Source organism: Triplophysa dalaica, chromosome 12, assembly GCF_015846415.1.
Source record: "Triplophysa dalaica isolate WHDGS20190420 chromosome 12, ASM1584641v1, whole genome shotgun sequence".
Classification (NCBI taxonomy): Eukaryota; Metazoa; Chordata; class Actinopteri; order Cypriniformes; family Nemacheilidae; genus Triplophysa; species Triplophysa dalaica.
In genome coordinates this window covers 20,003,539-20,027,109 of record NC_079553.1, presented here as the reverse complement: position 1 = coordinate 20,027,109, position 23,571 = coordinate 20,003,539, and the positions used below count along the sequence as shown (strand labels likewise).

General features: G+C 42.2%; 1 protein-coding gene and 1 pseudogene across 5 annotated transcripts; both read right to left on the bottom strand.

Moving 5' to 3' along the window:
* The window catches only part of LOC130432417 (protein rapunzel-like), a 126,392-nt pseudogene extending 123,077 nt beyond the window's left edge, over positions 1-3,315 (bottom strand).
* A 1,072-nt stretch (positions 3,316-4,387) lies between these two features.
* On the bottom strand, positions 4,388-9,745 carry LOC130432415 (uncharacterized). 5 transcript variants are annotated; one of them, XM_056761760.1, is made up of 3 exons: positions 9,449-9,745; positions 7,561-7,722; positions 4,388-6,113 (listed from the first exon to the last, which is right to left on the bottom strand). In XM_056761760.1, exon 3 carries the CDS (start codon positions 6,077-6,079, stop codon positions 4,901-4,903), a length of 1,179 nt encoding a protein of 392 aa, XP_056617738.1. In that variant the 5' UTR covers positions 6,080-6,113; positions 7,561-7,722; positions 9,449-9,745; the 3' UTR covers positions 4,388-4,900. The 5 variants fall into 5 exon arrangements, with proteins under 5 accessions (XP_056617738.1, XP_056617735.1, XP_056617737.1 ...); XM_056761757.1 differs by having other exon boundaries at positions 9,327-9,452; XM_056761759.1 differs by lacking the exon at positions 9,449-9,745 and adding an exon at positions 8,852-9,149.
* Positions 9,746-23,571: the final 13,826 nt, after the last annotated feature.

Sequence of the window (23,571 nt, the reverse complement as noted above, 5' to 3'; positions counted from 1 at the left end):
TAACATGAGGACAGAAAAGTCTAAATAAATCTTCACAATATACCACACATGCTTCACTAACATTCAGGTTCAACTAGCCCAGCAAGAACGTTTTCCAAAGCACTACAGTAACTGAAGGAGTTTTTTAATAAGTTTCATTACGTTTAAATCTTTACTCTTTATTATAGTTTGATTAACATAATTTGTGTGCCTTAATGAAAATGTTTAAGCAGAAACTGTGAGGGGTTATGTGCTGATATTAAATGTGCCTGCTAAAGATAAAGGCAGATGAAAGGCAGTTAAAGACACAGTCTGCTTAAACTAATACCGCACAAACATTATAAGTTTTCATGTTTTTATTGAACACAACATGTAAACATTCATAGTGCAGGGTGGAAAAAGTATGTGAACCTTTGGGTTTAATAACTGGTTGACCCTCCTTTGGCAGCAATAACATCAACCAAATGTTTCCTATAGTTGCAGATCAGACCTGCACAACGGTCAGGAGAAGTTTTGGACCATTCCTCTTTACAAAAGTGTTTCAGTTCAGCAATATTCTTGGGATGTCTGGTGTGAATCGCTCTCTTGAGGTCATGCTACAGCATCTCAATCGGGTTTAGGTCAGGACTCTGACTGGGCCACTCCAGAAGGCGTATTTTCTTCTGTTGAAGCCATTCTGTTGTTGATTTACTTCTATGATTTGGGTCGTTGTCCTGTTGCATCGTCCATCCTCTGTTAAGCTTCAGTTGGCAAACAGATGGTCTTAAGTTTTCCTGCAAAATGTCTTGATAAACTTTGGAATTCATTTTTCCATCGATGACAGTAATCCGTCCAGGGCCTGAGGCAGCAAAGCAGCCCCAAACCATGATGCCCCCTCCACCATATTTCACAGTTGGGATGAGGTTTGATGTTGGTGTGCTGTGCCTTTTGTTCTCCACACATAGCGTTGTGTGTTCTTTTCAAACAACTCAATTTTGGTTTCATCTGTCCACAGAATGTTTTGCCAGTAGTGCTGTGGAACATCCAGGTGCTCTTTTGCAAACTTCAAACGTGCTGCAATGTTTTTTTTGGACAGGAGTGGCTTCCTCCGTGTTGTCCTCCCATGAAGTCCATTCTTGTTTAATGTTTTCCTTATTGTAGATTTGTCAACAAAAATGTTAGCATGTGCCAGAGATTTCTGTAAGTGTTTAGCTGACACTCTAGGATTCTTCTTCACCTCATTGAGCATTCTGCGCTGTGCTCTTGCAGTCATCTTTACAGGACGACCACGCCTAGGGAGTGTAGCAACAGTGCTGAACTTTCTCCATTTGTAGACAATCTGTCTTACCGTGGACACATGGACATCAAGGCTTTTAGATATACTTTTTGTAGCCCTTTCCAGCTTTATGTAAGTCAACAATTCTTGATCGTAGGTCTTCTGAGAGCTCTTTTGTGCGAGGCATGGTTCACATCAGACAACGCTTCTTCAGAACAGCAAACTCAAAACTGGTGTGTTTTTTATTGGACAGGCCAGCTTTAATCAACACATCCAATCTCATCACATTGATTGGACCCCAGGTTGGCTGACTCCTGGCTCCAATTAGCTCTTGGAGAAGTCATTAGCCTAGGGTTTCACATACTTTTTCCACCCTGCACTATGAATGTTTACATGTTGTGTTCAATAAAAACATGAAAACGTATAATGTTTAAGCAGACTGTGTTTCTCTATTGTCGTGACTCAGATGAAGATCAGAACACATTTTATGACCAATTTATGAAGAAATCCAAGTAAGCCCAAAGGCTTTCAATCCCGCTTTCTTTGATCTCATCGTTGATCTGCTGGATTTCTTCGGAAACAGCTTCGAGGCGATCTCGTACTTTCTGAAACTGTTCCGCCATGTACACCGCCTCTTTGCTTTCCACGTTATCCAGCACCAGCTTCACAAGAGGAGCTGCGATGGCGAAAAGGGGGAACAGATCTCCAGCAATGCTGGCCACCACTAAAGCACCCTGCTCGAAGACTTCCATCACGGTCTCCACAACATCCTTCTTTTGTGACACAAACTTCTGCAGCTGTTCGGCCATGTTTCAAAAGTTGGAGAGCCAAAAATATCTGTGTGAAGTATGAACATCATTAGAAAAAAGATATATAAATAGATAAAATATTTTTTTTTTACTGGTGCTGTAAAGGGATAGTCAACCAATTTTTTTAAAATAAATTCTGTCATTTACTCTCAAGATGTTTCAAACTTTTATACATTTTGTTTATATAGATACTTATGAGAAATATATATTTTATGAGAATCTTTTAATCAAACATTTTTTTGAAGGAATGTTTGTAACCAAAACGTTGTGAGGCACTATTGACTACTGGTTAGAAAAACTATGGTAGCGAGTAATTTTGAACCACCTGAAGGTGAGTAAATAATGAGAGATTTTTCATTTACTATCCTTTTATACTTTTACAAAAACACCCTGATTTACTTAGAAAACATGTAAACTGTCCTATTTTGTTGTTACGCATGTTACAAACTGGATGTGTGCTTTGTAGACATATTGCTAGTGGTTTACAAAAAATAATGATGCAAATAGCCACATATGCAAAAAGTTACACCCATACTTTAAGGCTTTCGTGCCTGGAAATAACGAATGCTTGCCCTCCAGCACAATGTCCAAATACCAAGGGTTTTCTAGTATGACAATACTAGTGCACTACAAAGTGTGCATGTACATTCAAACCTTCATAAACCAAAACCATTTTTTGAGGGATGGCTGGAACAAGAACTTACACGTGTCAGTGCTGGTTTCCTCTTAAGGCTGTAGTGGATGATGGTGGGCTCGCTGAAAAAGTGCAAAGAAAAGAAATAAGAAACCGCACAACTACTGTTAGAAAGCAAAAGATCAACAATAGCCGAACAATAAATGCCAGGTCTATGTACACATGGTAAGAGACGTACAGTATAATGTGTATTTCTGACGACCACACCTATAGATACACAACACAGACGGATGCATTCATTCAAATTCAAACAAACACTGAAAGAAACAGCAAATAGTCTTTTTAAACACTCACTTGCTGTAACCACACAACAGGATTGCAATACAAGAAAAAAGCATTTCAACTGGAAATAACTGGACCAGTTCAAATAGAGACGCTTACATAACATAGCGCAACAAAGCCTCTTTTACAAGAGGCACAGGTATTTTGTTCCTAAAGTTATAACCTTTTGATCTAAAAGCTAATTAATTTAGCACCGAGAATGGCCAATGTTCCTGCTGGTTTAGCATGGTTTTACTCGTTTAATAACAAATAAATACGCATGTGTGCACAGACCGGGAGAAAACATTAAATAACTGCCATTCATGACAATAGTTGATAATAGTAGAGCTACATGTGAATCGTTGTGATGGAATTTTAAATGATAATTTTAACTTCCGTCATCATTTATTCACTCTGATTTGGTTTAAAATCCAAATTGGGCTCCTTCTTCTGTGAAACACAAAAGAAGATCATTTGAGAAATGTCTCAGTGGTTTTGTGTCCAAACAATGGAAGTCAATAGAGGCAAGACATTTGCATTCTTCAAAATATCTCATTTTGTGTTCTAAATAAAGAGGGTCTGTTCCTCTAACCAAGAGGGCTTTGTTTTACAGTATGCAACTTAACGTCACGCGTTTTAATTACAGCAACAAACTGATAAAATGTTGTGTTTACACTGTTTTGTGTAAACAACAAATACGATTAAAGTGATGGATTTACAGAGACAGAGATGATTTCGCGTAAATAATTGATCAGATGTGTAACTTGGTCGTGTTTTAAAAAAGTGTCGAGGTCACGAGAAATGTCAGACGCTGAGAACAGGGTCTGAAGAGAAACGCCCTAAAACTTCAGCTCCCATGAGAAAGAGTTGAGACAGAGAAGAACTACATTATTCACGTTTAGAGAAGATATTATTATTCTCACGAACAAAATTCACCTTGAATCGATCACAAATGGCAAAAAAAGAAAGAAATAAAAACTAGTTTGCGCTGATCTGTGTCGAGTAGTGTTACTTCTGATCATGTGTCGGTTCTCCTGTATAATCTCTCGACACACCCATCAGATACAGCAGGAATCCGAAGTATTGCGTGTGAACCTTAACATTGACCATGATAACTATACTATAGCTTCTGCCAAAATACCAGACTAAACATCCACTAAAATTGTTTAGGTTTCAATGGAAACTTCATATTGGTCTATGGGGGTCTGTGTTGAGTTAGGTCTATATTATTGGAATTTTATCTGGTTGATGGAAACAAAAAGAACGCCATTAAGTTCTACTTGAATGAAGCCCAAACACCACATGGAGACATTTTATAATATCTTTAATGGTAAATGTTATTCTCAGTAACTATAGCATTTGGCGGAAGCTATGGTCACTACGGTAAATTTATGGTACAAGTCCTTACAAATGTGAAACAACAGCGTGGCTTAAGATACTTTGAAACGAAATTCTGGATCATATTTGTTTTATTTTGTGATTACATACCATGGATTACACAGGCTATATATGTAAATGTATATTTTCTGTCTATATATATCTTTTGAGTAAAGCCCTCTCCCCTTTTTAATAAATGTTTATACAATTTAAATCTTAAGTCATATGCCTTTTGATTGTAAACACCATGACTAACCATGAATGCCATTAATCCGGCTCCTTTTGTCAGCCACAAATGTGTTAAAAAATGATAACAAAACAGACTAATGATAATTTTACACAATATCTGTCATATGTATACATTAATATTTGGTCATTTTTAAATGCCAGCAATAATACACTTTCTCAGGTATGCAACAACAGTAGCTTTAGAGAGAATATGCAGTATTTTTGTCGTATGTAATGCTGAGCAATCAACTACATTGAAGTCTGATTGCCATTATGATGTTTTCCGTCTGGGCACATCTATTCAGAATGAATGCAGAAATAGGCTTTTTTGTGAATCCCAAAGTAGTAGCATTCTGGCTGGAAGTTGTTTTTCTCCTCGACGTTCTTATAGCGGCTGACGGCATGAACCACAGTGTTGGGAAGAGAGCCGCACAGAGTCTGAGCAACAGACACCATGTTACCCGTCATCTTCTGGCACTCAATCTGTTCTAGTAGCTGGCTTTTGTTGAGCGGTTTTGGGTCTGAACTGAAAGACACTACGATTCTGATGTCGTTTTTGGTGAGATCGAAAAAGTTGCCACCTCCACCTATTCCTTGGTACTTTTTGCCAGCGAGCCAATTCCAGAAGAACCATCCGCCCGGCTTGATCACCCGAACAGACCAAAAGACCCAGTCATATTTTTTAGAAAGACTATCCAGTATAAATGACGTGAACTCTGGGTTGACAGAGCCCTGCCCCTCCTTAAATTGGTTGTCCACATCCTCCTCTGCCTGCTTGGGGAAATTTTCGATGCATTCATCCACCGCGGCCTTTATGCGATTCTCCACCTCTTCCATACGATCCTGCCATTTCTTGACCATGGCCCCGCCTACCGCTCCATCCTTCAGGGCAGCGTGACCCATGACTGCAATAATTCCCATAACAAACAGCTTCTTTAGCCTGGCACAGAACTCCTCAACCGCTCTTCTGCTCCGCTGCTCTGTGCTCACCACCGTGTACAGCATGGGATCTCCAGACGTATTCTCACCGAGTACGGCGTTATACAAGGCATCAATGTTCAGATCTCCATTCGTGTTCTTGTAGTGGCTCAGAAACATTTCCTTCTTTTTCTCCTTGAAATTGGATTTAGCATTGACAAATTCTTGAAAGTTCTCGTACTGGCTGATCATCTGCGCCTCGCTGTCAAAGTTTTGCTTGTTCATGGATGTCCGCTGCATCTTCAAAGCTATTTTGTCTATCTCATGTTGGATGCCTTCGAGTTTCTGGTTGATTATTTCGAACTGCTCGGTGAGGTACTTGGCCTCTTTACCATCTGGGTTGCTGAGGAGCTCAGCTGAGGCAACAAACACAGCCTCCAGGATGGGGTGTAATTTTCCCACGGTGGCTGCTAAAACCTCAAAACTTTGCCCCAGGATTTCCACTCCTTTCTCGATCTTGCCCTTGTTCTCCAGAACCCATTCTTCCACCCGATTCATTCTGACCAAAAGGAGGGAGTCCTTCCTATCCTGTCTGTAACAGATCGAGGCAGATATATCATAAACTGGAAGCCACAACATAAAAATCAATACCAGAATAAATGCAGCCTTTTCTGAGGGTCATATTTGTTTTCTTTAAATGGGACCTTTAAAGCAACCTGAGATTAATCGGACAGCTAGACCACAGGGGAAAAAATCCACAAAGGTTACGTGGACATTTTTACATGTTTTCCATTGACTTGAGCCATCAAAAAAAAGAAAAATTCTGGTCTTGTTCGGGCATGTTCTGAACCACATAACACCCCGCCCACAAAGTCTCAGCAAATGATACAACAATAGTCAGATCAGTGGGATCAGGTGTCTGCTAAGTAAGAATTAAAAGCAAACACTCTAATGTCTACAATGGTTCAAAGTACACATTAAAATGTAATGAGTACACAGCCATTGTGAATCAGAGAGAATCATTTATCATTTAAACCCCAGCTGTGTAGCAAAGCAGATTTTTTCAGGAGAGGTTCCTGGGAAAATATATTTGAACGCTCTGGCTGTTTAAGCATTACAGGACGTTTCTGGGCACTTTGATTACACAAGGGAGATGATCTCACACTCATATCTAATTTCCCAAGACTCAATATACAAAAAAAAAGGCACACCCAGATCCGAGAAAATCTGTAAGCAATACACTTGTTTTGTGGTGAAAGCATTATTTCCAGCAAAGAGTAAAATTACTTTTTATAAATAAGAAGAAATACAATTCAAGAGTTAACATTAGATTTGATACATTTTAGTCAAACGTCCATTATCAAAAATCTTGAATGTAATAATGTCTCACATTAGGATTTTGTAGATTAGAATTTGTAATTTATGACTCAACAATACATCTTTCAGACATTTTGACTTTACAGGAATTAGGAGCAAAAAGAATACTTACTGAACAATACAACGATCCTGATTGTTTCAAGTCCTCCTTTGTAAGGATGGATTAAAAATAAATTCCAGGATTTTTCAGATTTGAGAAAAACTGTACTTCATAAAAAAATAAATTCAAGCTAGTAACAGATATAAGCAACACTGTGCCTTTGATGGTTCCAGTTTGAGAATAAAAAGAACCAAACAACTGGTTCTGAAAAGAGGAAGGGAAACAACCAATTGTACTGTTTAGGATCAAAGCCACATCCCTTATATGTAATCCAGTGCATTTAAATGCAGCTCAGAGATCCATGAAAGCCAATATTGACTCAAGCGCAACATCCTGCTATGCATCCTCCATAAAACGATTCCCAAAAAGTGTCCTCATCAAATGTGCATCAATAAATGTATAGAAAACTGACCAACCTTTTTATTTTATGAACTATTAATATTATCTTTGTAGAATAACTTTGTAACTTGGGTTGCAGTTTTTTTCAATTGTGAAATATAACAAAAATAAAAAGCTAAAAAGAGAACAAATTCATACAAGTATTTAGAGAAAAAAGTCTTACCGTTAATGTTGAAATGTACAGAGGGTGAAAGAACCAGCTTCTCAGGGTCCTTTATAGACTCTCCCCTGCAGCCCTCCAACTTTGGATTAACTCCGTCCACTGCAAGCATTCCTCAGAGCCCACTCGGAGAGATGAGGGACAGGCATGACGGCAGATGAGATCCTGTAAACATTCATGCAAGAACTCAGCATTTATTTAATGACTTGGTTGTGCTTAAAACCAGCAACACTTTCCCAGAAAATGTCCCGCATGCTGCGTCCTGCTACACTGGTTGCCAAGGGTACAAGCATGTACAATTTTACTCTTTATTTATGTTATAAGTTCTCTTTTCGCTTTTTTTTAGGGGACGTTTGGGCAACACTTGTCGAATTGAAATTTGCATGAAAACTGGCCTTGGGGGGACGGTAATATCAGTCACAGTGCTTTACATCGCAGAGAAAGACTCCTCTGATTGTGCATCACCAGCGTGGCAGGCAGTCAAACGCAGCTCCTTTGTGCTGCGGCAATCGCTGTGACACGCTGGCATGCAATGACTCATCTGAGGAGGAACAGTGGGGGCTTGTCATGGAATACACAGACTCTGGTGCAGGTGAGCAAATACCTTAGCAGTCTTCTTTATCTCACTGTTACATCTCACACGATGCAAATCAGCAGTGTTGCAAACAAATGAGCATCACACTGAACATGCTCATCAGTAAACATGGTGCTTTCCATTCACAACACTCCATCTAGCAACACAATGAGGACTACTTGGGACATCCTAACATAGCCCTGGCAACATCCCACAACACCCAATGTAGCCTATTGTGGTGCCCTTTCATTTTAATTTACAGAAAAGTCAAAAAAATGTAATTCGTTTTTGTGCATGTATAAGTTAATCCACATATTGTTGTATTGCCGCAATGCATTAGTAAAAACACAAACTTTAAAGATGCTGTGTGTCTAGCATGCTTAGAATAGTAATGCATACTTTAGTTTGTGGAGAGCATCACTATGGTTGCACACGGTGTGTGTATGTGTACTCGGCCACAAGAGGTCACTTCAGTTCAAAAAGAGGCCACGAGACAAAATATGACATTATAAGAAGTCTGATATTTTTGTAAGCTAATTTTTTACGAATTTGTGCTAGAAAGTTAGACAGTAAACGTGCTGTGATTTTTTCAAGCGCTGGCAGCTTAGGGAGGTCTATTGGAAATAAATTTGTGTGGGAATTAGCTTTAGGCCTTGTTGAAATGATTCAGACAGATTTGGCCTCTTAACTGAAATAAACGACGATTTAGGTGGGCCTTACCTGGAATTACATCACTACTAAAGTGCATTTGGCACGATGTTGCAGTGGTGTAAGGTTCAATGCACGCCTTATTCCAAACAACAAGCATTAAATAACAACAAGCGTCAACAAGCAACTTTTGACACCAGAGCATCTAACGTACGTTTAACGAACGAGGAAATGTTGCGTTTTTGTTTAACGTTACGTGGCTAAAATCTGCCGCTTCATCGCAACTGATTATATGTGTACTTCAAGATAGCGACCCTCACGAAAATGAACCATGGTTTTACCATAAAGTCTTAATCATTATAACTATGTGTAGCAAAACCATAGTTATCATATAAATCATATAAAACACTTTTAATAAATAACTGTATGGTTCATTTTCGCCAAGGTTGTTGTTATTAATAGTCCGAATAATAACATTGGAATAATTATTGTTATATAATTACATTTATGTGAGTAAAACAATTAATACTTTCTGTCATTATATTACCGAAAAAGTTGTTTTCACTCAAAAGTTAACAACCACTCGGAACCCCCACTCTGCGTGGCTGCATAGCAACGTCCTGAGATGATACGTGAACGTATATGACACTTTCGACCTTTAAGACATACCGCGTCCGCCATCTTGGAACGGTCGATATTTCAATTGCTGTCGTCATTAACAGTAAAAATTAATGTGTTTTCCATAGGTTCCGCAACATTGCGCAGCCGCAGATTTAGGGCTGCAACGACTAGTCGACATTATTGACACCGTCGACGGTAAAAAAATGCCGACAAATAAATTTGTTGTCGAGTAGTCGTTTGATTTCACATGATGTGATGTAAGGGCCCACAATTACGTGGTTTGACCTGGGGGGCGCTGTTCCGCGACTACCCTTCAAGAGGCAACGCTTTACGGCAATGGAAGAACATGCCGCTTTGCCAACGCTAGCCGACCTAGTAGAGCGGTCTAAAGATTGCCACATGGATTTTTGCATTTTACGCCTACTTCGCCTAGCATATAAACACATGAACCCACCTTCAGTCGGTTTATTGAATGGCACATGTGTAATGTGGCAAGAGTGCATCTATACTGTGAGTTTAAAATACATCCAGTGTCACAGAGCGAGCGTTTCGCAGCAATGGAGGAGAAATATACTGCAAACTCTTTCTTGACCCCCCAAAAACATGTTCTCTTAGAAGCTGAAATGTATCATTTAAAATGCTCCATCTGTACCTGCATAAACGTCCCGGCTGAATAAAAAATAGAGGCAGAATACCATAGAAAATGTCATGGATTATGGAATATGATAATTGGTTTTAATGGAAGCTATAATGGTCTAATGTCTATTGGTACGTGATTACATTCTAATAGTGGGAATAATGCCCAAAACACGCTACAAAAAGAAGTTTTGTAACGGATTTAATGAGTTAGGTTTATGGTTAGTAAATTATAATAATTTTTCAATAGAAACCATTAGAATTTCTTTTCATGGGTTCTTTTGGGTTTCTTTAGTTTTTTTTAGCCTGTATAATTATATTAAATAAATTATGCAATGGATCGTGTAATAAGATTCAATAAAAGGGAAGGAAGGTGGCGGGAACAGGTGTACCGAAATCCGACTCCCCGGACAAATCATACTCCCCTCGCGTGCACGCGCATTATTCACATTTGATAGGCGGAGTTAAGAGTTCTGTTTGCTGCGGTTCTATTTCACACTTCTAGCCCCAAGAATGAATGTGTAAATTAGTCGTTGTCCAAGTCCGAAAATCTACGATAACCAAAAGATGTTAAGCAATACTAAGGATTAAAGATGGGTCAAGTAAATAAACACACAACAGCATGGTAGATCGATGTAGCTCGCTCGTAGAAACAATATCTTCAAGACCACCCGGAAAATTTGACATGGATTATCACAGTAAAGGGATAGTAATGATTTTTATGCAGACTAATTTGGATGCCCGATGTAATTTATCTGTGCACAACTTTGTTCCAAAAAGTAATGTCACGATATCTGTGGATTCGTGGATGACGTTTTGCTGTTGCCATGTTACTAATTCACACCGTCTTTCAAATAACTTGTAGGCTGATCCTTTACTATTCCTTTGATACTTGCATATGAATGTCATTTAAAATACAAATATTCAATAATTGAAGTATAGAGAAATACATTTATTCAAGGTTATAATGTGCTCTTATAGAAGACGGTGTTAAAAATGCTTGTCAACGTTATACTGCCAAAATTCTTTCATTTATAAGGATTTTTTCCCTCTGTTACATTTTGAATGACCAATGAAATCACGATTAAAAGACAAAACAAACAGTTTTCAATTGTCTTCCATATTGATAACATTGAAAATGCGTTATGAGTTATGAAAATACAAAATATGAGTTATTTTGTATCAGGCTATTTAACAGACCATTCTAGATTCCTCTATTTCTTTTCAGGTCTAAATATTCTATTCAGTGTATGTTTTTCAAACCTTTGTGTAGTGTTAAAAAGCTGGAACAAGAAGCACTTCATTTGTTTAATATATCTTTGATTGGTGGCCTCATGAACATTAAGCTTTAGTTTTTCTAGAACGAGTTTAATAGGGAGTAAAATTTCCACAATTTTAAACTAACACCTGCCAAAAATGTACTCCCCTCTTAATCTCACTTTGATATAATCACAGGCACATCACATATAAGATACTGAAACATCTTTATATAAAGGTTGAGTCTTTAAAAGCATTTGACTCTAGCTTCAATACATTGGGTTTATTATAGGGGGTATAATTTCCACAACAATAACCAATATACCCGTTAAAAATTTACTCCCCTCTTAATCTCACTTTAATATGATAACAGGCACATCACATATAAGATACTGACACATCTTTATATAAAGGTTGAGTCTTTAAAAGCATTTGACTCTACCTTCAATACAGTGGGTTTATTATAGGGGGTATAATTTCCACATGAATAACCAATATAACCATTAATAATGTACTCCCCTCTTAATCTCACTTCAATATAATCACAGGCACATCACATATAAGATACTGACACATCTGTATATAGAGATTGTGTTCTTAAAAGCATTTGACTCTAGCTTCAATACATTGGGTTTATTATAGGGGGTATAATTTCCACAACAATAACCAATATACCCGTTAAAAATGTACTCCCCTCTTAATCTCACTTTAATATGATAACAGGCACATCACATATAAGATACTGACACATCTTTATATAAAGGTTGAGTCTTTAAAAGCATTTGACTCTACCTTCAATACAGTGGGTTTATTATAGGGGGTATAATTTCCACATGAATAACCAATATAACCATTAATAATGTACTCCCCTCTTAATCTCACTTCAATATAATCACAGGCACATCACATATAAGATACTGAAACATCTTTATATAAAGGTTGAGTCTTTAAAAGCATTTGACTCTAGCTTCAACGCATTGGGTTTATTATAGGGGGTATAATTTCCACAACAATAACCAATATACCCATTAATAATGTACTCCCCTCTTAATCTCACTTTAATATAATCACAGGCCCATCACATATAAAATACTAACACATCTTTATATAGAGGTTGAGTCTTTAAAAGCATTTGACTAATAATTTTTGTGTCATCACATATAGATTATTATTTATGTGTTTTATATATGTATGCTAAACTTTCTTGCGTATACTATAATGATATTTGTTATTTTTTTTACTCACTCATTTGATAGTAAAAGATGTTTCCATAGTCACATGCTACTATAGGTAAAGGATTATTTACATGTGAATCAAAATGTGAATTAAATTTTATACTTAATTACTGTAATGTTTTTGTCTTTAAGTTTTATTTCATGGAAGTATTTGCATTTATTTATTATTTTCTTTAATTTTCAGTTATGTCATGACAACTCTCTGTGGGTTTAGCATGGTAGTGTGCATGACATTTAAATGTATTTGTTCTCTGCGGAATGATTTTTCCATGTGCTGCAGCGCCGTGTTGTAAAGTAAATCAGATTGGTTAAGACTTTAGGACTGCACAATTTAGAGTTTCATGCCAGAACTTACTGTCATTTATTATTATCTAATTTAAAGTATTATGACAAGGGCCCATCTCAAAGGTTTACATAGGGCCACCTGATGTCTAGGATGTGCCTGTGTAGGATAAAACATAACTCGGATAATTTTTTCTTAGAAGAAGTACATGAATTTAGTTCATATTAGGCATTTCAGACTTCAGTGTTGTTAAAAAAGTTAAAATCTGAGGTTAAAACATAAAAAATCTAGAGTCACAAGTGACATTTCTGGTGTATTTTTTATAATAAACTATATCTGAAAAAAAAAATTCTAAGTGTAATCTTCTAGTTCTATTTTTGCTATACCATTCCTCGCATCAAGCACTCAAGCGAGAGAGACTTCTATGTTTGATTTGTAATTTGCGAAGAAGTCTTAATTTTTTCACTTATTTCTTATATGTTTGATTTATGAAATGTGTTAATGTATTAAAATAGTTGTTCATATGATATTAACTATAGTTATATTTTTTTCTGCTAAATTATTGCTTGTTGCATGATAAATGAATGGTTTCCTGTACATGCATACATCTTCGTCTATTTAATGCGGCTGCGGTTCGGGTCGCGGTGTGTATTTCAAACGGGTAGGGTTGGGTACAGAATTAAATTATTGCTGCTGTCGGGTGACACGACAGCTGTTCTTTTAATTACTGTGGTTGCGGGGCGGGTGTGAGTTTACCAAATAGGACCAGGATTTTTAAAGACGTTCCAGCTCATGTGGGAAAAAACATGGAGCATTTGTTCGTTTCATTTCTCCGCGGATTCCTTCATGAACAAGGCAGAGGTCAACACTGAATTTGTGGAGAGTTTAAAATTTAAAAGGAGTGCTGTGCCTTCAATTGGATCTGATAGGAATGGCGCAGCAATCTTATGCGAGTAAAAAAAATGTGTGCTATGTGCTATGTTGTTTGAGATCGTTTGATGTGCCTATTCGGACATTTACATTTATATTCACTATAGTCATTTGTATTAATTGCAGAGGTTGTCTGTGATCTTAAGCCTGTGCGAATTGCCATCTCTGTGATTTTGTGGGCTCATATATAATGTTTCAAGGTTTTATACACCGTTTGCGAATAATGGAGGCTGCTTTGAAGTGTTTTGGTATTATTTCGGGTGCTGGGTGATATTCATAAGTTACCGGAAGCCTCCCATTTGTTTATTAATCATGGAAACTCTTGTCACATTTGTGACCCGCGATCTCTGTGATCTTTTGTCCAGTTCGGGATCACTAGTCTCAAATGCTGACGGCAGAGTAAAATCGGATAGATAGTTCTGTAATATTAGTTATACTACAAGACTGTCCACAGGGATCTCTGCACATATGGGATTTTACCCTCCTCTGTCCAACGTAATGCTTCCTGGCGAGCATCTAGGAAACTCAAAGTAGGATAGAGCCTAACTTGCCGCAGTAATTCACGACGAAGCATGCCATCTCTCAGAGTCTCTATAAACTGGTCTCATAAGACAGTGTCAGGATTAGCAAAACATGCTGGATCTTCACGTTTAATCACATCCATAAAGGACAATAGCATGAGAATACTCTTTTAGAGACTCACCGTCAAGTTGTCGTCGATGGAAAAACTGCTTCTGAAGACTAATGTAACCCAATCCTCTACAGTCAATGAATCCTGAGACAATTTTTTCCAGAGAATCTGGGACATTTACGTTCACGCGGCACATCAACATAATTCTCTTTAACACCCACAGGATTTGATGTAACACCACTCATAGCAATATCATCGAAGACAGGGGACTGTGGTTCTCTAGGGGTCTCTAGACGGTAAATTCTGACTTACATCTGCCTTAAGTTTAACATTTTCTACATGTAGCTGTGGCACCATCTCAGTGAGTTCCCTAAGATGAGCTGACAAAAAAATACCAGAGAGAAAAAAAAGAAAAAAAGTAGTTATTTTCAGACCTGACCACGATGCTCAACGACGGGAGTCTTTGACAACTGTTTTCCCACCTTATACAAATAATAAAAAAACACAGGCAAAAACATAGGCCCAAATGAATGAAATTTAGGCCAGCATTACTATAAAACAATCATTACATTTATTAAGTTGGTTCTCTTGGTGTTCAACATCAGTCTGGACTTGGCTAAAGCTGGCATATACCATAACATCCAAAAGAAAACAATAAAACGTTCAACTCACTTCAAAGAAACACAATTATCAAACTTAAGTGCAAAACAACTCAAATCCTACTTCATTACCCCCACACGTGCACTAGTGTCTAAGTGTCTAATTCCCCCCTCTATTGGCAATAAACGGTATAACTCACAGCATATTTCCTCTGACCTGCTAGTCCAAACTAATAATGTGTTCATGTGCACACAACACAATTAATAAACAAAGAAAACAAAATAAACATCCCAAATCTTAAAAAGAAATAAAGGTAGGCAAAACGTCTTGGTTACGTCTGCAACCTCATTTCCCTGATGAAGGGAACGAGACGTTGTGTCGAGAACAACAGATGGGGTTCACCCTTGAGAACCAATCAACTCTGGATACTATGGAAAAGGCCAATGAAATGGTTGAATTAAATTTGCAGCATTCATTTACCTCTTGTTCTGAAGAGCCTGAGAGCCTCTCACGATTGTAGCAGAATACGAAACGTGTTTGTGGCATAAGGGACACAACGTCTCGTTCCCTCCATCAGGGAACTGAGGTTACAGACGTAACCAAGACGTTCCCTTTCTGTCAAATGGGGCTACCTATGGAAAATGCCACAACGCTGTATCGCGTCACAATCTCTAGCGAAGTGACGTTAACAGGCCTGGGCTTTTCAGCTTGAAGCTTTCGCGAAAGTGTTACCTTCCAGTGTGGTGGTCGGGGGGTTCCAGAGCTTTCTTTGAGAAAAATGGGTACAGCCCTGACCGGTAACCTTTCACGGACAAAGGCCTTAGCTCTCTACTGGGGAGAGGTTGCCCGGCTCGGGTTTACACCGGCTATAGTGGACATAGGTATAGTCTCGTCCTTGGAGGAGAACCCATGGAACATGCGGACTGAGTAGTTAACCGCGAGGGGGGTCCACCTGGGGAAGCTCATGGGTTACCAGGACGGAACAGCCCACGGATGGGGTGTTGCAGATGTCCGGTAGCACTAGGTCCGCTTAGAGCTATCTGTGATAGTTCATATGGTGTCCCGGCTGCTCTGCCCAGCCAACCTCCAGGGGGTGCTTGCTTAGTGATGGATGGAATGCCTGTTCTTAACCAGTGTTTGGGTAAGAAGAGAGGTAGATAGCACCCAGACCCTAACCCTTGCGTGGAGACAGGGACAGACCGAAAGGGATGACTCTGTACTGATATGCCCGCCTCTCGAACGCGAACCGTAGTAACGGCCGGTGTCGAGGGAGGATCGAGACATGAAAGTAAGCATCCTTCAGGTCGATTGCCACGAACCAGTCGTTGTCCAGAGCCTCAGCTCTGAAAGCCAAGTGCGGTTGGGCCAGTGTGGCGCAACCAATAACACCTGGTAATCCTCTTCCCTGACCTTGCGCTGTGTGTGTGCAAGGAGGCTCATTGGGGGGGAAGGCGTAGTTCCGCCCGTCCCGCGTTCAGCTGTGCACAAGGGTATCCATGCCGAGGGGGCCTCGGACAGGGAGTACCAAAGCGGGCAATGGTTTACCTGGGCCTACCCGAACAGCATCCAAATGAGCTGGATTGCGCGGGTGCAGAGTCGCCACTCTCCGCGAGGCGTATACTGAAGAGAAAGCGTGTCGGCTGTCTGGTTCAGTTTGCCCGGGATGTGTGTGGCCCGCAGGGAACGGGTCACCTGTTGACTCCACAGGAAGAGGCGTCGAGCAAGTCGTGTTTGCTGCCGTGAGTGTACGCCACCCTGACAATTTGATGTACGCCACAGCTGTAGTGCTGTCCTCGGACCAGCACATGCTTGTCCCGAATGAGAAGCTGCAGCCTGCTCAGTGCAAGTAGCACAGCCCACAATTCTTGGCAATTGATATTCCAGCGCAGGCGGGGGTTCGTCCACTGCCCCGCTACTGCGTGCCCGTTGCACACTGCACCCCGCCCCTGCAGCGAGGCGTCCGTCGTCACCACGACATGCCTTGTAACCTGCCCGAGGAAGACCCCCGCTCCGAGAAAAGTCATGGAAGACCAAGGGGTTAGGGTGCGTCGGCAGAGGGGCATCATCACCATGCCACGCTTTCCTCGGAACTCGACTCTGTAGCCAGTGTTGAACCAGTCTCATGTCATCAACCCGAGAGGTATTACCCCCGCCAAGGACGGCATGTGTCCCAGAAGCCTCTGAAATTGTTTCAGGGGGACTGCTGGCTGCCTGAAGTGTTCCAGGTAGTTCAACACCGACTGGGCTCATGCTGCGGACAGCTGCGCCGTCAAGGTGACAGAGTTGAGTTTCATACCGAGAAAGAGGATGCTCTGCACTGGGGAGAGCTTGCTCTTCTCTCAGTTGACCTGTAATCCCAATAGATCTAGGTGCCAGAGCACCAGGTCCCTTTGTGTACACAACAGATCTTGCGAGTGTGGCAAGAAAAGCCAATCGTCGAGATAGATCTCGGAGGCCTCTAGGCGGCTGAGTCGCGGCAAAATGTGGCTAATCGGCACTGTCTGCTTCTTCACCGTCTAAAACTGCTGAGCGCAGTCCTCGACGGTGTTTCCAACAACCCCCCCCTGCGTGACGGGTGCATCAAGAAAGCAGACTTTCTCGGTGTCACTCATCTGCACAAGGTTCAGGCGGGAATATCTCTCCTGGACCACTACCGTGGACATCGTCCGACCCAGGGCCCGTGCCGCCACTGACAGCGCTCTACGGGCGACCAAGGTGAGATCCTGCATTATACCCGGGTCGGCCTTATCCTCGTGGAGGTCTCTCAACGCCTTGGTCTGGCGGACCTGCAGTATGGCCATGGCGTAGAGAGAGGAGGCAGCCTGGCCCGCAGCCGTGCAAGCCTTCGACACCAGTGATGCCGAAATCCTACATGCCTTGGACGTCACAGGTGCACCGCAGCCACCAGTTCATCCTGGGGGATCTCGACGTAGCCTTTGGCTGCCCCACCATCGAGGGAAGTGAGGGAGCCGGAGCTGGTTTGACTGGAGCGGGCCGTGAGTGGAATGCTCCAAGTCTTACACAGCTCTTCATGCACCTCCGGGAAAAAAATGGCACCCGGGGTGGGCGCGGTTTGCTCCTGGTTAGCATGGCTGAAATCACTTCTGCTTCCTCCTGAGCTCGACCCCCGAGTTTCCGAGTGCGTGCCTGAGGATCCGGACGATATGCCACCGCCGGTTGGGGAATGTTCAGAAGAGCGAATTGGGGAGCGATCGGCCTGTGAGCACTTGGCTGGCGGGTTTACTGGAGAATGCTGGAGAATGCTCAGTCCTGAAAAGGACCTTTTAGAAAAAATCTCGAACACCTCTGGAACCACCGAGACGCCCAGGGGTAGGTTGCTGCAGGTAGGGACAATCCGCTGCTCTACGTCGTAGATCCGGCAATATAGAAGAAGAATTTGTTGCATTCGTTTTGTTCGTAGTCATGAGCGAAGGCTGTGAAGAACAAAAGGTAAATGAATGCAGCATGCAAATTTCATTCGCCAAATTTCATTAGCCTTTTCTATAGTAGTCAGAGTTGATAGTAGTCAGAGGCGAACCCCATCTGTCGTTCTCGACACAACGTCGAGAGACCGACAGAAAGGGAACAGTGATCACTCCAGGCAAAAACAGAAGCACTCTTACAATATCTTTCAACTGCACCTGGAAACTCGTCTCATTCATTTCATGCAGCATATCTCAGTATTCCTCACACTCGTTTACGGCAACGGATACCAGTTGTTGTATCAGTCGTTCAGGCCTTACGTCTCACGGTCAACATGAGTAACCATACTGTGCTGTGCCAGTCTTTCAATATCCACCAACCCGATTTTCCAAAATGCACGCAGAACAAACCGCATGTTCCTTCAGCGACCGACAACCAAGAAGACGCCAAACGATGCGAACACAGCCCTCCCGTAAAGTGACGTATTTAAAGGCAAATCACCATTCTTATTCTACAGGTGTCACTAGTAACAAAGTACAGCAGCGCCCCCCACTAACTTGGCTACATATATTTTAAAACTAAACATCGAAGTTGCGATCATGGTCGGCTGTTCTCTGGAGAGAATCACACAGGTAACAGCTGCGCTGTTTGGATCTGTGCCAGAACTGTGCCAGAACTGTGCTCATTGTGACGCGGCTCTTGTCATTTATCAAAACTGTTCAGCAAAAAGCAATGACTTTGTCCCACCTCGGCGTCCAGATACTTGGGAGAGAGAGAGTGAGCATTGGAGCTAAAACTGGAGAGTGAGCAAGAACGCATATAACTCTTTTACTAAATGATGAATTAACTTTAAGTTAATCCGCGGGTCACATGCGTTCCGAACCGGAGAGCACGATCCACCCAGATCACGGATCATCCCGCGTTCCTTTTCACCACTTTGTAGAGTTGTTTGTCCGTTTAGGGCTGCTGTAAACATGGGGGTAAATTCAATGCATGTAGGGCCGCTCTGTATGTAGATATAAACAGATAATTCTAAGGTATTACAATCATAATGGCTCATTACGTGAGGTCTTTATACACCTGTGAAGAAATTGTTTTGTATATTATATTGCTTTTCCGTCAATAGATCCTCCTAAGAACCCAGTATTGTTCCTTTAAGATGTTTCTACAGAATTCAGCATAAAGGGGCGCGTTTATCCCATTTTGTGTGATCAATCAGACACCGTGGACCTCAAACTTCGCAGTCATATAGAGCTATATGCATAATAACACTAAAATATTTTACACCAGACTGTAAATGGAATCTGTTTGGGAAAATGTGCCTTTGATGTCGTGAAACACCCATCAGGGCCGTCACAAGGAGATATGATGCCCTGTGTGAACTTGATGCGCAAGGCCCTCTATGAGGGAAAGGTTTTTCTTAGGTTTTATGATGATTCTCTATGCGAACATGCATGCATGCGCATGAATCACAGTCTCGCTTTGAAAATTCATTCAAATTTAACAATGTTCCCTATCAAAAGCTACACTCGATGCTGCATTTCAAACGCTATGGGAGAGAACAGTCTTTGTTCGACTGTTTGTGAAGCATGTGTGTCAAACACTCCCAAAAATCATTTTTATATTATAACGTGCCATCGGCCGTTCAATGGCTGCACTGGTCACCATGGAGTGACAATTGTGGCTGAATCTCACAGGCATCAACGACAGGGACTGGACGTTCCACCTTGATGTCCCAATCTCACCTTCCGAACTGTTTGGCGATTCGGTCAAAACCGTAGTCTACAGTTTCGGGAGACGAAGCGCCACGAGGAGGCATTCGTAAGATCTTCCCCTCAGTGCTCATGCATCTGAAGTGTCTGCCACCCACTCCGGACCAGTTCACCAGCCCCGAGCAGGCACACAGTCCCAGTTGGGTCCAGTCAACCTGAGGCGAGAGGTCCTCAGGGAGAATCTGGCGAGTCCAACCCCCTCGCAGAGGCAGGGGATCGGGCCCACTGTGCCCCTCAGTCCGCCTTGGGAGGGCCGGACCTGAGGCGCTTCATCTCTTCCATGAAAATATCCTGAGACATGTGTGCCCGGTACTGTGGGGGTGTGCTCCCCGGAGAAGGGGTGCATACAATTGACAGAGAAATTAGAGGCTCCCCTTCGGCAACCTCACAGGGCCGCTCTGCAGTCTACACCGGCACCGGCGTTTCAGGGATTAGCGGGCTTAAAAAGAATGCTAGATGTTCGGTTGTTTCCTGCGATATCTCAGGACGCCAGACATCTGGCACCCCCCACAACGAGACGAAATGCCAAAATTTATACCCCTTGAAACCCCATTGAAACTACTGCCATGTATCTCTACATGGGTAAAAAGAACCGCAGACCAGGGCTACAGGATTGTCCTCCGCGAATGGTATGGTCTTCACATTTGTGCAACCGGAGTGAGAATACAAGCTCTGCTGGTTTAAGGGGCCATAGAATGTGTTCCCCTACAAGACACAGAATCAGGCTACTACAGCCGGTATTTTTTAGTTCCCAAAAGGGATGGGGGATTGTATTCCCCACAAGTTCAGAATGTTGACAATCAAGATGATTATGTCTCACATTCAGTCACACAATTGTTCGTGACCATCGCTCTGAAAGATGCATACTTTCATGTAAAGATCCTGCCACCACACAGGAATTTCCTTAGGTTTACGCTCACGTGTCAAATCCATCCTGAGCACCCTAAGGAGCATCAGGCTAGGCCAGAAAGTTAATTCTCATCACTTTCAAAGAGTTTTTGGCCACGGCGGCATACCGATCACAAGCATACCCATTGACAGTGTGGGCTCACTCCACACGGAGTATAGCCACCTCCTGGGCACTGGCCAGAGGCGCCTCTCTGGCAGACATTTGTAGAGCTGCCAGAGAGATGCCTTCGCAAGGTTTTAAGACCTTGCCGGAAACCCGGTGTCAGCCCACGTCCTGCGTGGCGACATGCAGGACTGCCATCTGGCGGGGCGTATGCCTGTGAAAGCACCTCCCCACCCTCCAGCAGGTTTTGTCAGTGTGCTATTTTCCTCTCTTCTTACCAAACCACTTGGTTAAGAATAGGCATCCCATCCATCTCCCTTCTTACCCAATCACATGGCAAAGAGCATGCATTCTATCCATCACTAAGCAAGCACCCCCTGGGGGTCGGCCGGGAGAACATTTGAACTATCACAGAATGCTCTAACCCGGACCTAGTGCTACCGGACGTCTGTAACACCCCCTCCGTGGGCTATTCCGTCTGATGTATCCTCATGAGATGGTTCCCACTCCTGGTAACCCATGAATTCCCCCAGGTGGACCTCCACCTCGGGGTTAATTACTCAGTCCGCATGTTCCATGCGATCTCCCACAAGGGCGAGACCATATCAATATCCACTGAATTCCTCCCACCGGGTATGAAATGGCCTCTGCAGCGCATCCCTAATTAAGGAAGTCGCGCTCACCCGGTGTAAACCCGATCCGGACGGCCTCTCGCCAGTAGAGAGCTAAGGCCTCCGTCCGCGAATGGTTACCGACAGTGCTGTACCCATCTTTCTCCAAGAAAGCACTGGGACCCCCCGACCATCACACTCGAAGGTTACAGTTTCGCAAAAAGCTTCGAGCTGAAAAGCCCAGGCCTGTTAACGTCACTTCGCTAGAGATTGTGACACGATACAGCGTTCTGGCGTTTTTCATAGGAACCCCATCTGTCGGCTTGACAACGCCGAGAGACCGACAGAAAGGGAACGTCTCGGTCACGTTTGTAACCTCAGTTCCCTGAACACGTATCGTCCTCTGCTGTAGTCGTGAGAGGCTCTCAGGCTCTTCAGAACAAAAGGTAAATGAATGCTGCACGCCTTCTTCGTTTTATACCGGATATCCGGGGGCGGAGAGCGGCATGCAAATTTCATTAGCCAAATTTCATTGGCCTCTTCTATAGTAGTCAGAGTTGATAGGTTCTCAAGGACGAACCCCATCTGTCGGCGTGACACAACGTTCCGTTCTCCATCGTGCATCCAGTTGTTCTTGAGGCCTTCTGCCCTCTGCTGTTCACGATGTCGGAGCAGGACAATTACACCTACTGTGTCCAGTACGTGCTCTTCAGACTTACGTCCACCGCACTAGCCAGTGGCGTAAATTAGAGCAACTTTTGATATAGTAAGGGGGCCGCAACAAATGCGCGGCTGCCACCAAGCATTGGGCGAGGGATGCTATTGCTCTGGCTCATTCCACAAGGGGGGTTTCATCTTCTATGGCCTTAGTCCATGCCACTCTAGGCTCACGTGTCCTGGAGTCTACACCCCAGGGTCATATCTGAGGCCTCCTCTTGGATTGTGCACACACGTCACACAACCTTGGGGGGTCCAGAGACTTCCAGTGCGCCGGCATTGGTATTCTCGTTCCCATAGAGTTTAAAACGCAGCATCGGGTGTAGCTTTTGATAGGGAATGTCTCGGGATACTTGGCTGTAACCCTGTTCCTTGAAAAAGCGGGAATGAGATGCTGCGCCTAAATGCCGCACTATAGGCGTGCCCCAACATCCTTTCAGACAAAGTGTGAACCTGATGACGTGTCCGCATTCAGGCTTATTACGGGTGTAATTAGCCACGTCACCTGCCGATTTTATTTAAAGCCAAAATAATCTTTAGTGTGTTTGACACATGTGCTTCACAACCGGTCGAACAAATACTCTTCTCACCCATAGCGTTTGAAACGCAGCATCTCGTTCCCGCTTTTTCAGGGAACAGGGTTACAGCCAAGTAACCCGAGACGTTTTCAAACTAGCCTACTGGTATCCTATATTACATTTTTTAGCGTACTTACTAAAATTGACATTCTGTTTAACTTGCTCTTATTATGCAAAATGTGAATCATTCCAAACAAATAAAACAGTAAACAGTAAAATGTTAGGCAATATAGGCTAAAAAAATTAACGATACGCAAAACAGCTGCATGACTCTTACATAACATAACATCTTAATCACAGGGTCACCTGAAGCGTTTCTGCAAACGGCAGAGAGTACATCCTTTCGTCTTTCTTTATTTTACAAAGGCTGAATGTCTTGTGATTATCGTGGATCTACGCAAATAAATGTAAAATCTTTAAATGATATCACGTGTCTGTATGAGGACCAGATGAAACAGAGTTAAATAAGTATCAGCTGTTAACGTG